This window comes from Helianthus annuus, chromosome 16, assembly GCF_002127325.2.
Source record: "Helianthus annuus cultivar XRQ/B chromosome 16, HanXRQr2.0-SUNRISE, whole genome shotgun sequence".
Classification (NCBI taxonomy): Eukaryota; Viridiplantae; Streptophyta; class Magnoliopsida; order Asterales; family Asteraceae; genus Helianthus; species Helianthus annuus.
Genome location: NC_035448.2, coordinates 168252372 through 168264459, shown reverse-complemented (window position 1 = coordinate 168264459; position 12088 = coordinate 168252372). Strand labels below are relative to the sequence as shown.

The following is a 12088-nucleotide window of genomic DNA, read 5'->3' as shown; positions in this document are numbered from 1 at the left end:
TATAGGATGTGAAGAGATTATGTTTTCATTCACCCCCCTAATCTCGAACATCCATAAGTTGCACCTTGATCTTTCTCCATGTCTTGCTTGCCATCCTGCACTTCTCCATTTTTATCATGAGCATGTTGTAGTAGATCGTTGCAGTCTTCTTTGATTGCCATTAGTAGAGTTGGTTCCTCGTCTTCCTGTACTAGATTTGTTTCTTCTTCTTTTTGGTTTGACTCAGGACAATCTGAGGCATAATGACCAAACTTTTGGCAATTGTAGCATTTTATCTTGCTTAAATCCTTCCCGAACTTCCTTTGGTTGCTTCTACTCTTGTAAGCATCATGTGATGAATCTTCATCATCTTCTTCTTCTTGTTGTTTGAACTTTCCATCACGCCACTTGCCTTGTGATGAACTGAACCATCCTTGTCCATTCTTCCCAAAACGCCTTCCACGACCATAGTTCTTGTCGCGTCGCGTATACATAAGTTTCTCTTGATTATATACCGGGTTTTCATCCACCAAACCGGTCCTTTCTTCATAGGCTTTCAATCTTCCAATTGTCTCGTCTAGCGTCGTTGTTTCTAAATCAGCGAATTGTTCAATGGTTGCAACAATTTGAACGAACCTTTTTGGTACAGAACTCAGAAGTTTCCGTACTAAAGTCGGTTGATCAAAAGTTGATCCAAGACCACTTGCCCTCGTGACAATGCTATTTAGTCTTGCAGTGAACGAATCGATAGTGTCTTCCTCTTTCATCTTTAACATCTCAAACTCTGTTTTGAGCGTTTGAAGACGTGCCTTTTGCACTCGATCTGCACCGACGTGTCTAGTCTTTAATGCATCCCAAATTTCTTTTGCACTCTTGCAACTTGCAACTTGTATTATCATATCTTCCGGTAGTGCTTGAAATAAATAAGCGGTCGCCATCATATCCTTCTTTTCATCCGCTTGCGTATTTTCTTTTGGTTCTATCATTTCCCATAAACCGTTTGCCCTCAAAATGGTTTTTATACGGATTGCCCATACCGTATAATTTGTAGACTTTAAAATAGGACACTGAAACTGGGAGAACGAACTACCCTCTCTAATTACTACCGCGTTTGACGGAGAGGCTCCTCCTGAATCCGCCATAATTTCCTTTCCAACAATTTTCACTTTCTAAACTTTGGTTTTCTCCTAAAACCGAAGTCTATGATTCCAAAAAAAAATTCACACTAACTTTCTAACGTGGAATCAAAACAATTTCTAAACCTTATATAAATTCCAGAAAAATAGAACGTAGAACCTGGAATTTGCGAACCGACCGACTTCTCTTATCGTGATTCTCCGCACGGTTTTCTGACTTTTCTTAACAACCCTCTTGGCTGCGTTTTTTTTTCTTCCTTCTTGATTCGCGACTCTCTAAATACAAACCAAAAAATCAGCCCCAAACCCGCTTGATTTGCGACTAAACTTCTCAACCGAACACCCTCTTGATGCTTTGATATCACAAAACTTCTCAGATTTTGTGTCTTTAACAACCCAAACTTCTCAGATTTGCGATTGCTTCTTCAAACCTTAAACCGGAATACAAACTTCTCAGATTTGCTTCCGTCTTCTTAACCCGAATCGTAGCCTCTTGCCGTGATTTGAATTAAAAAAAACTCAGAATCCAAACACCCTCAGTGATGATCGGATCAAAAATCGAACACCCTCCTGATGACCGATTAACGAACGAACAACAATCGTACCCGCTTGATGCGATTGGTGTTAAAACTTAACAAGAACAACCCAATCAACGCCTCCTGCGTGATCAGAATTGTTAGGGAATTCAACCACCCGCCTGATGACTGTCTTCCCGAAACGAATTTGAGCCCTAGGCTCTGATACCACTGTTGCCCAGAATCTTCTTAACGAACAATGAATATCACAATGAACGAATAAACGTAAACTAACCTTTATTTCTGAATAAATACAAATCGTGAATATGTACAAGTGAATGAATGAGAGTAGCAATTACAAATGAAATCAATCTATCCTATTTATAGTTTCCTACGGGTACGAGTGAATAGACGCGTCTCTTCGTGAAAGGTCGTGTCTCTTGGATGTGTGGTTGAGATTGAATCTTGAAGAGGTGTGTTGATGTCGTCCGCATGATCAACAGTCGCGTCCCTTTGTTCTTGCCTTGATGCCGATTGGAATGGGTGTGTGTGTAGAGACACACCTATTCGGTTATTGAGGGAAGTTTCTAACTTCCATCTTGTCAACTTTGGTCCTTCAACTTCATAACCGCCACTTAATAATATTTCTAACTATCTTTCTCACTATTAACTAATTACATAATAAACCCTAATACTTATATAGGATGTGAAGAGATTATGTTTTCATTGGCGCCCCACTACAAGTAAACTAAACATGTTGGACTTTTTGAACAGATGAATTGTGTACAGCTTGCTATGAACATTAAACGGTCGATGTATTATATACAACAACGAACTTTGATACCATTTGTTGGTCCGCGACAATGAATAACAAGACATCATTGGGGGTTGGGTGGATTTGGTTGATTGTTGAACACACTCACAAAATGAGTACATCTAATATAACATAAACAAATATTTACAGTTTAAATAACAACACAGGATAGCAGCATCTAAAGACGATTCAAATTCACACATAGGCCTTGTGACCTCAACCTCGCCACACCTTGATAACACCAAGCCACAAGCCCGTTAATAGGTGTATACTAGATATATAGACTGAAAATACTAACGTCTCTTTTTTTTAATATAAGAAAATTCAAAGAAATAATATTTGTACCGGTGGAAAGTTCAGTCACTATATTAGTAGTGTATTTGGATTAAAATGGTATCAGAAAACGAATATAGGATATGTGTACACGAAACATATACAGAAGATCTTCTACAAGCAACATACATAGCATTTCTGAAAACAAAACAATATGTCTAGACAATAACAGCAAACATAAGTTTTACAGGAATCCAAATGACATAAGAACTAAAAAGCATATCAAAGTATAAAGAAAGCTGGAAAAATAAAATTTATGAATGTAAACGGTAAGACAGAAATAAGGTCATATGAAATGGTTCGATTGGCTTATACTCCCTACATTGATCTGGAGGAAATTGCTACTTTTGGGCACATTCTCATGTTGGCATTATGGGTGTAAACAAACCAAGTTGCTCGTGAGCCACTCAAGATTGGCTAGCTTTTCTTAGAACTGTGGTGCGGCTAGCTAAAACTTTTAAACGAGCCTTAGACCCAAGCTTTATATACACAACCTAAGCTCGTTTAAAAAAAAGACGTCCTTGATTTGTTGATGATGATGACTTTGAATCTCCTCCACCTCTGCCTAAAAAAAACAAAAAGAAAAAGAAACAAGGGTTCAGAAGACTAATAACACTTACCAATTAAAACAAGTTTACATATTTATTTTGTGTATACATGTGTTTCAAAATTTTACAAGTTACTTTCTGTATCAGCTTCACATGTACCTGTGCATGCAGCAGTTGCAAGTTTAATATCAAAAGAATTTTGACTGACCTTACCAGCAACCAGACAATGATTTCTTCATGCTGCAGACAGGATCAAAACACTAATAACGGAACCGCAAAGGTGTTGGATTCGAATCGATATGAATCTTAAGAGCCGGAGAGCTGCGACTGAAATAATCAAAAACACCGGAAAACCCAGTCAAGGAATGCGGTAGCCAGTGGCCTGAAACCACAGTCAAACTCTGCAGACTTGTGAAAGGGCAATTTCGTCTTTCACACAATTCTGGGAACATAGAAAGAAGCTTCAAGGCTTCTAAGTTTATGGTAAGAGACTTTGCCTTATAGAGTTGTTGGAACGTCTTGATCATTAACTCAAGTAACATAGAATGCTCCTCAATAGATCTACTATAGATCGTTTGAAAATTTACTGTATTTAATGAATTGAGATCTTTGGCTGATAACGAAAACCGAGCAATGCCGTTATACGTGAACAATGAAAGTTTTGGAGCGGAGACCACAAACTCACACGAATGATAAATACCGATCAAGTATAGACTCTCTAACTCACTTGACTTGATTATGAAAGTATCAATATCAGATAACGTACAGTCATCCAACGCAAGAGTTTTCAGATTCGGAAATCGGGAAAACAGATCAACAGACTTACTTGCATCATCATTAACAAGTTGTAACGTGAATGTAACACGTTTAATAGTTAGAGTGGTTAGAGCCGGAAAATCCCATGTCAGAGATGGACTGATTTTAAGCCCAAAATCAATGTTCAGAGAAAGGTGTTGGAGATATCGAGATCTAAGCAAAGATGAATCAAATCCGCCACGTCGTGTTAGCTTATCACCCGAGAATTCAATCTTTAGCTTCCGGGTCTTGTGCGACATCGCATAGAGTATGATCTATTTAAGAAGCCGAAGAGTGATTGAATTTGATCGGAACGCGATGGTGGAAAGCTCCGTAACGTCATCACGCTTAGATAGAAAGCGGTGCGTGAAATTGGGGAATTTAGAGGCCCTTACCTAATCGGGAGATGGGCCGATCTCGAAGTTCAAATGCGGGTGCGATTTCCATGTATTTTCCCAGCTTCGTGATAGAAGACTACTTTGAACAACAGATCGAGTATCTATGAACGAAAAAATGTGATGGATCACAGCCTCTGGCAATCGGGTGATCCGATCATCGTGCGACAGTTCCCTAGCCCTACGTCTAACCTTCGATGAGTTCCTCCGAACCATTTTTTAGAGACAGATGCAACGATCCCCGATGGATTTCGTTGTTCACGAAAGAAAGAAATGCAATGTAGAATGGGTTAGGGTGTGTGTGCCTTTGTGTTGGATAAAGGATTTGGAAGAAAGTGATTTGGAGCCCTAATTCTGTATAAGCGTTTGATTTTTGGTTTTGGGGTGCATATTGACGATTAGCAGTTTTATTTACTTACGCTTTGTAGCTCTGGGTTCATTGAACTTGGACAAATATGGATACCGTCGGAAATGTGCATATACCATGGATAATATTTGTTGTTCAATTTTTACTCGTTACTCAATACTCACACAAATCAGTTAATAGATCATCAAATATACTAAGATGGTTAGCCTTTACTCGACTTAATCTGCTAGTATTATTGTACTCGTAACTCCTTGAACTAAAACTCACAAAGCTACCACAAATGATTAAATTTGTTATACAGAACTATTTATGCATGTTCTCGTTAAGGGAAATTTGCTAAAATTTATGAATATGAATAATGTAACATGAAGAAGATATTTGAAGTTGGATTATTCTTATCTAACGATCACAACTTACATAGAATGTACACAGTGACTTCCAATGCAAAAGAAATACCTGATTTACATTAACAGGATACAGCTTTTTTTAAAGAGAATTTGCCAGCAGAATTTAAATATCCTAAAAAGATTTGCCACTATGCTAGTTATAGGATGCCATATCAAAAAAATTTTAACTTTTAAATAGACATCAAACTTGATATTAATCATATTAATATCTGTTGACAGATTGATCTAACAAATAGACATCAAACTTGCAAAAACTAATAACAGAGGGTAGATCGAATATATGATGAATGTATAAGGAAATTTTCTCAAGAAAATTTCATTTTATGTGAAAGTCAACATTTCAACTAACATTTCAACTAACATATCAACTTAAATGGTCACGTATAAAGCATTATAAAAGTCATGATAAAAAAGAAAGATTAAATCTTAGCCAAATCAACACTATCACAAGAAAGAAAGATTAAACAAGTCCTCACGTCTTTGTTATCAATTATGATAATCTACATAGCAACTCTGTTCTTTCTAACAGATCTGCGGTTTCTTCTAATGTTCTTGAATTATTGAATAATGCCAAATGTAATCCATCATCTGGTTTATAAATTGTGTTTTGTCCATAAAACTTTTATTCTCTCCTTTATGCATATTTGATGTTCTGAACTAATTGTTTCTAATATCTATGTAAATGTGCACTTTGACCACGTCATAGCCAATAGGAAGGGTAAAGTCACATAAATAAATTAATAAAAGAAAAGAAGATTTTGCTTTTGTGTCAGTTAGGTTATACAGTAATTCCTAAGCCCAAGAGGTAAGAAACTAAGAATAACAAGTTCTTTATCACCCAAGATACAATAATGTAACACATTATGTGTACATTTATCTATATATGATTCGAATAGGTTTCCCTGCAAGATAAACAACAATCTTACCAAAGCAACTCACTATAAAACAATCTGTTACTAAAGAGTATATCTTTATATGCACTCTTCATGGTTATATTTCTTCTGCGAGAGTTTACTGCATCGCTAGTCAATGTTTATGAATTGTGAAAAGTAATTCACTGATACCTTAGCAAGTTCCCTAAACTTTCAAATTCCATGACTAATTGACTAATCAACATCATCATCATCATCATTATCATCATCATCATCATCATACTCAGTAAATCCCACCAATAGCGAAGCTAAGATAGGGTCTGAGGAGGGTAAGATGTAGACAGCCTTACCTCTACCCCGTAGGATTAGAGAGGTTGCTTCCAGTTAGACCCCCGGCTCGATAGTAGTTTTGCATCAAGCCTTGGACATAAGGCACATAACACTCAGCAAAGGCCTATTACTGCATGTACCCCCTTGTCCTTCGGCTATCAACGCCACCACATGATGCATTGATTTACTGTCCCCCGTTTTTTAATGTTATTTTCACAAAATTAGTAAAATAACATTAAAATTAGTGCACTTTCACTTTTGCCTCCCGAGGGCCCACATATATACATTATATGCGCATACCGCAAGCGGAGACAATAAAATTCATGACTATAAAAATTCAAATTCATCCCTAAGTGTGAGGGTAATGCACGCTAATAATGAATTTGGTTATTCAAACACATGGGTTCATAAATAGAGGTTCTTCCCTTAAAATAAAAAAAATTAAAAAAAAAACACTCGAAAAATAGTTTTCAATATCAAATAGTGCATACACTCCGTTCTTTATTATTCATCTAAGCCTGAAATTCAGATTTTTAAATTCCTCATCTAGTCTGTCACGGCTCCCCGACCCACCCTGGACGGAGTCGGGGCCCGCGAGGCAGTTCCCGTGGTATTTAATTTATGCGACAGCGGAAGTCTTTTTACAACAGGATCTTTTAACCGTAAAAATATGCTCGTTTTAATATATTACACAAAGTTTTTAGGGATAAAATCCCATCATTTACAATCAGTTGATTTCACACAGAAATCATTATTTTCAAAAACATGTTTTATTTATTTATTCACAATGAGCCACTTCTCTGAGCTTGTAGTGCTTTACTGCACTTTTCCTGGATCACACAGATCACCTGAAACATGTTTGAAAAAGGTTTTGTCAGCGGGGAAATACTGAGTGAATCATTCTGTTTTCTAAAACGACCCGTTAGTTATAATTTACAGTATTAAGAGCGATTACAATGTTTCTATCAACCAATTATCAAGAATGGGTATTTGTCACTCGATTCATTTCTGTGACTGTGGTCATACCACTATCGGGTCCCGTTGCCTTAATAGTGACGGTGTACTCACACAGAGTAATAATTACTCACATAGAGTAATATTCACTCACATAGAGTGATAAAAATAGTAATGTGCACAATACCCCACATACCAGCTGTAATTTGGTGATTACAAAGACTTAATCCCTGTAATTATAACCTTGAAAATAATTTGAGGTATTGTAATACTTACTCACAAACGATGAGAAAACAATTTAAAAAGAAGAATGACTCACATTGCAGATTAACGAGCAATAGATATAAGCCTACTGATTAGCCTTGCTTAAACCTAATTTAACACAATGCACACACACAGGTTAGTAACTAATACAGCAATTACGTCAATTCACGAGATTAAACCTTCACAGCGATTAATCAGTGCAATACTCGATAATTCAGTCGGATTCACAACGAATAACAGAGCATAGTCCGAATTCGAACAGCACTCAAATATTCAAGTCGAAATCACGACAAATAATCAAAGTACAAGCTCAATTGAGCAGCACCTGGACTATCGTTGGATAGTTATAATCGATCGGACGTTGAATCGTAATAGCGATCGAGTTATTACCCTGATTGCGGCAGCGTTTCGATAATTGTGTGTGTGTGTTGGACTGTTTCTGTGATAACTTGATCTACGTAACTCGGATTTACGTCGTTCCAAAGACAGAATTCAAGTCCCAACCCCCTCTATTTATACCCGAAATTTGACACCGTCGCGTAGCGCGAGGGGTACCCCCTATAGGTGTCGCGCTACGCGAGTGGTAACCTATGTTCATAGGGTAGCTACGTGTGTAACTAGGCTTGCTGTGTTGACAGTTTCATAAAATTCGATTTTTACAAATAGTTATGAAGATAATCGTTGGCTAGGGTTTATCCCCCCCTGAGTTTTAGGGCCCTGATCCTGATTCTGATTGTTCTGGAAATTTTAGGGTTAGTGCAGAATTACTTGGGTTTCTTAATTAGGGTTTCCTTAATAGCTAATTACCATCCTAATTAGGGATTTTAGTGACAGTTGTTAAATCCTCCCCACCTTAAGAAAAATCTCGTCCTCGAGATTTATTGGAATAGATGAGGATATTTGTGCTTCATTTCCGATTCCAGTTCCCAAGTGTATTCTGGTCCTCTCTTGGATTCCCATTTGACTTTTACTAGTACTAGTCGTTTATGCTTGAGAAACTTGACTTTTCTGTCCTCGATCTGTAGTGGTTGCTCTACAAATTTCAATTTTTCGTTTATCTCTACATCTTGAAGAGGTACTACCAGGGATTCATCTGCTAAACATTTCTTGAGATTGGATACATGAAATACATCATGTACTCCAGCCAATTCTTCTGGTAGTTGTAAACGGTAAGCAACTGGTCCTATTCGTTGAATCACTGGGAATGGTCCAACGTACCTTGGACTTAGCTTTCCTTTCTTTCCGAATCGTACTACTCCTTTCCAAGGAGAAACTTTTAAAAGTACTTTATCTCCGACTTGAAATTCTAAAGGCTTGCGACGATTGTCTGCATAGCTTTTCTGACGATCTCGAGCTGTTTTTTATCTTTCCTTGATCTGAGTTATCTTGTCAGTAGTTTCTTGTACAATCTCAGGACCTGATAATTGACTTTCTCCGATTTCTGCCCAACATACTGGAGTTCTGCACTTACGTCCGTACAGTGCTTCAAATGGTGCAGCTTCGATGCTTGAATGATAACTATTGTTATAGGAGAATTCAATTAATGGCAAATGGCTATCCCAATTACCACCAAAGTCAATTACACATGCTCGGAGCATGTCCTCTAGCGTTTGTATTGTCCTTTCACTCTGTCCGTCTGTTTGTGGATGATAAGCAGTACTTAGATTTAGTCGAGTTCCCATTGCTTTCTGAAAACTTGTCCAGAAATGAGATGTAAAACGACTATCTCTATCCGATACAATGGAGAGCGGGACTCCATGTAGGGATACTACCTCGTCCACGTACAGTTGTGCTAACCTTTCCATACTAAAGGTTTCTTTCATTGGTAGGAAATGAGCTGACTTGGTTAATCGGTCTACGATTACCCAAATTGCATCATTACCTCTTTTGGTTTTGGGTAACTTTGTAACAAAGTCCATTGTTATAAGTTCCCATTTCCATACAGGCATTTCTAACTGTTGTAGTAGTCCTGAAGGTTTCTGGTGTTCAGCTTTGACTTGTGAACAAGTTAAGCACTTGTATTCGGCTATATCCTTTTTCATTCCTATCCACCAGAAATTATTCCTTAAATCTTGGTACATCTTATTGTTTCCTGGGTGCATAGTATACCTAGATTTATGAGCTTCTTCTAAAATCTTATTTCTTAACTCTCCTTGCTTAGGTACCCAAATTCGTTTCTTATGGAATTTCCAAATTCCATCATTTCCTTGTTCTAATTCTTTTAGGTAACCTTTCATTCCTTCAGCATCGTCTTGGATTGCTGTTTTCTGAACTTCTTTAATTTGTGCCATTAAATCTACTTGTAGATTTAATCTCAAAGCACGGACTCGTTTCTGTTTCTCATGGTACTTACGACTTAAGGCATCTGCAACTACATTTGCCTTTCCTTCGTGATATTGGATATCACAGTCGTAATCGCTTAGCATCTCCATCCACCTTCTTTGCCTCATGTTTAATTCTTTTTGCCCAAATATATATCTTAGACTCTTATGATCTGTATAAACAGTAAACTTACTTCCATACAGATAATGCCTCCATATCTTAAGGGCAAAAATTATGGCTCCTAATTCTAGATCATGAGTAGTATAATTTTCTTCGTGCTTTTTCAGTTGTCTAGAAGCATACGCAATTACCTTCTTGCGTTGCATTAACACACATCCATAGCCTAATTTTGAAGCATCACAGTATACCTCAAAATCTTCTGTTCCTTCGGGTAAAGATAAGATTGGTGCATTCGTCAACCTATGCTTTAAAATCTTAAAGGCTTCTTCTTGTCTAGGTCCCCATTCAAACTTAGCAGCTTTACAGGTTAACTTAGTTAATGGTACGGCTATCTTAGAAAAATCTTTGATAAATCGTCTATAGTATCCAGCTAAGCCTAGAAAACTTCTTATCTCCATTGTTGTTTGTGGGACTTTCCATTTTGTAATTGCTTCTATCTTAGCAGGATCTACATGGATACCTTTATGATTTACCACATGACCTAAGAATTGTACTTCTTGTAGCCAAAATTCACATTTTGAGAATTTGGCATAAAGCCTTTCATTTCTTAACAAAGTTAAGAGAACATGTAAATGCTCACAATGTTCTTTTTGGCTTTTGGAGTAAATAAGTATATCGTCGATGAAAACGATTACAAATTTATCCAAGTATGGTTTACAGATTCGATTCATCATGTCCATGAATGCTGCTGGGGCATTCGTTAATCCAAAGGGCATGACTGTAAACTCATAATGACCATACCTAGTCCTGAAAGCAGTTTTAGGTATGTCTTCTTCTTGTACCTTCAACTGATGATATCCAGATCTTAAATCTATCTTAGAGAAATACCTAGCTCCTTGCAATTGATCAAAAAGATCATCAATCCTAGGTAGTGGGTATCGATTCTTAATTGTAACCTTATTCAATTCTCTATAATCGATACACATTCTCATCGATCCATCTTTCTTCTTCACAAATAGTACCGGTGCACCCCAAGGGGACGAACTAGGTTGTATGAATCCTTTGCTTAATAATTCATCTAATTGCTTTTTCAATTCTAGCATTTCGGTAGGTGCTAATCTATATGGTGCTTTGGCTATTGGTGCAGTACCTGGAATTAAATGAATTCTAAATTCTACTTCCCTATCAGGTGGTAACCCAGGTAATTCTTCTGGAAAAAAATATCTGGGTATTCTGAGACTACGGGGATGTCCTGAAGTTCCTTATCCTTAGTGTTAATGATTACTGAAATCATATACACCATTTCCTGTTTTCTCGAATAACTAGCCAATTTCATTATTGATATGAATTTCAATGGCTTTCGAGGTCTATCTCCAGTAATTAAAATTACTTTTCCTGAAGGTGTTTGAATTTCTACAGCATTTTTGTCACATAGGATTCGTGCATGGTTGGCTATTAACCAATCCATTCCTAATACTACATCGAATCCTGCTAAATTCATTGGTAACAAATTTGCAGAAAACTTATGGCCTAATAATTCTATTTTTCCTTCTTGCCAGATTTTATCTATTTTCACAGAATTTCCTTCTGCGGTTTCTACTGTGAAGTTTTGCCTAAGAGTGGTTAATGGTAACTTAAGATCTTGGCAAAATAAAGTATTTATAAAACTTTGGTTCGCACCAGAGTCAACTAATACTTTTGCAAATACGTTGTGAACTAAGAACGTACCAGCTATCACATCTGGAATGAGTTCGGCCTCTTGAGTGGTTAGCTGGAATGCTCGCGCATTTCTCTTGGTTGTTCCTTCAGCTGGTTTGGCTTGGTTAACTACAGGTTTAGCTAACTTAGGACATTCAGATTGAAAGTGTCCCCTTTCTCTGCAATTATAACAAACTTTTGTTTTCTTCCTGCAGTCTTCTTCCCTATGTCCTTTCATT

The 12088-nt window shown here is 37.2% G+C and overlaps 1 protein-coding gene across 1 annotated transcript; it reads right to left on the bottom strand.

Annotated features, from left to right (window-relative positions):
* Positions 1–3585: 3585 nt before the first annotated feature.
* LOC110916261 lies at positions 3586–4380 on the bottom strand. Its single transcript, XM_022160996.2, has one exon. The coding sequence runs from the start codon at positions 4378–4380 to the stop codon at positions 3586–3588; it is 795 nt and encodes a 264-aa protein (XP_022016688.1).
* Between the last annotated feature and the right edge of the window lie 7708 nt (positions 4381–12088).

Excerpts from the sequence above, each read along its gene's own strand:
- LOC110916261 (XM_022160996.2), bottom strand. The coding sequence starts at position 4,380 with ATGTCGCACAAGACCCGGAAGCTAAAGATTGAATTCTCGGGTGATAAG.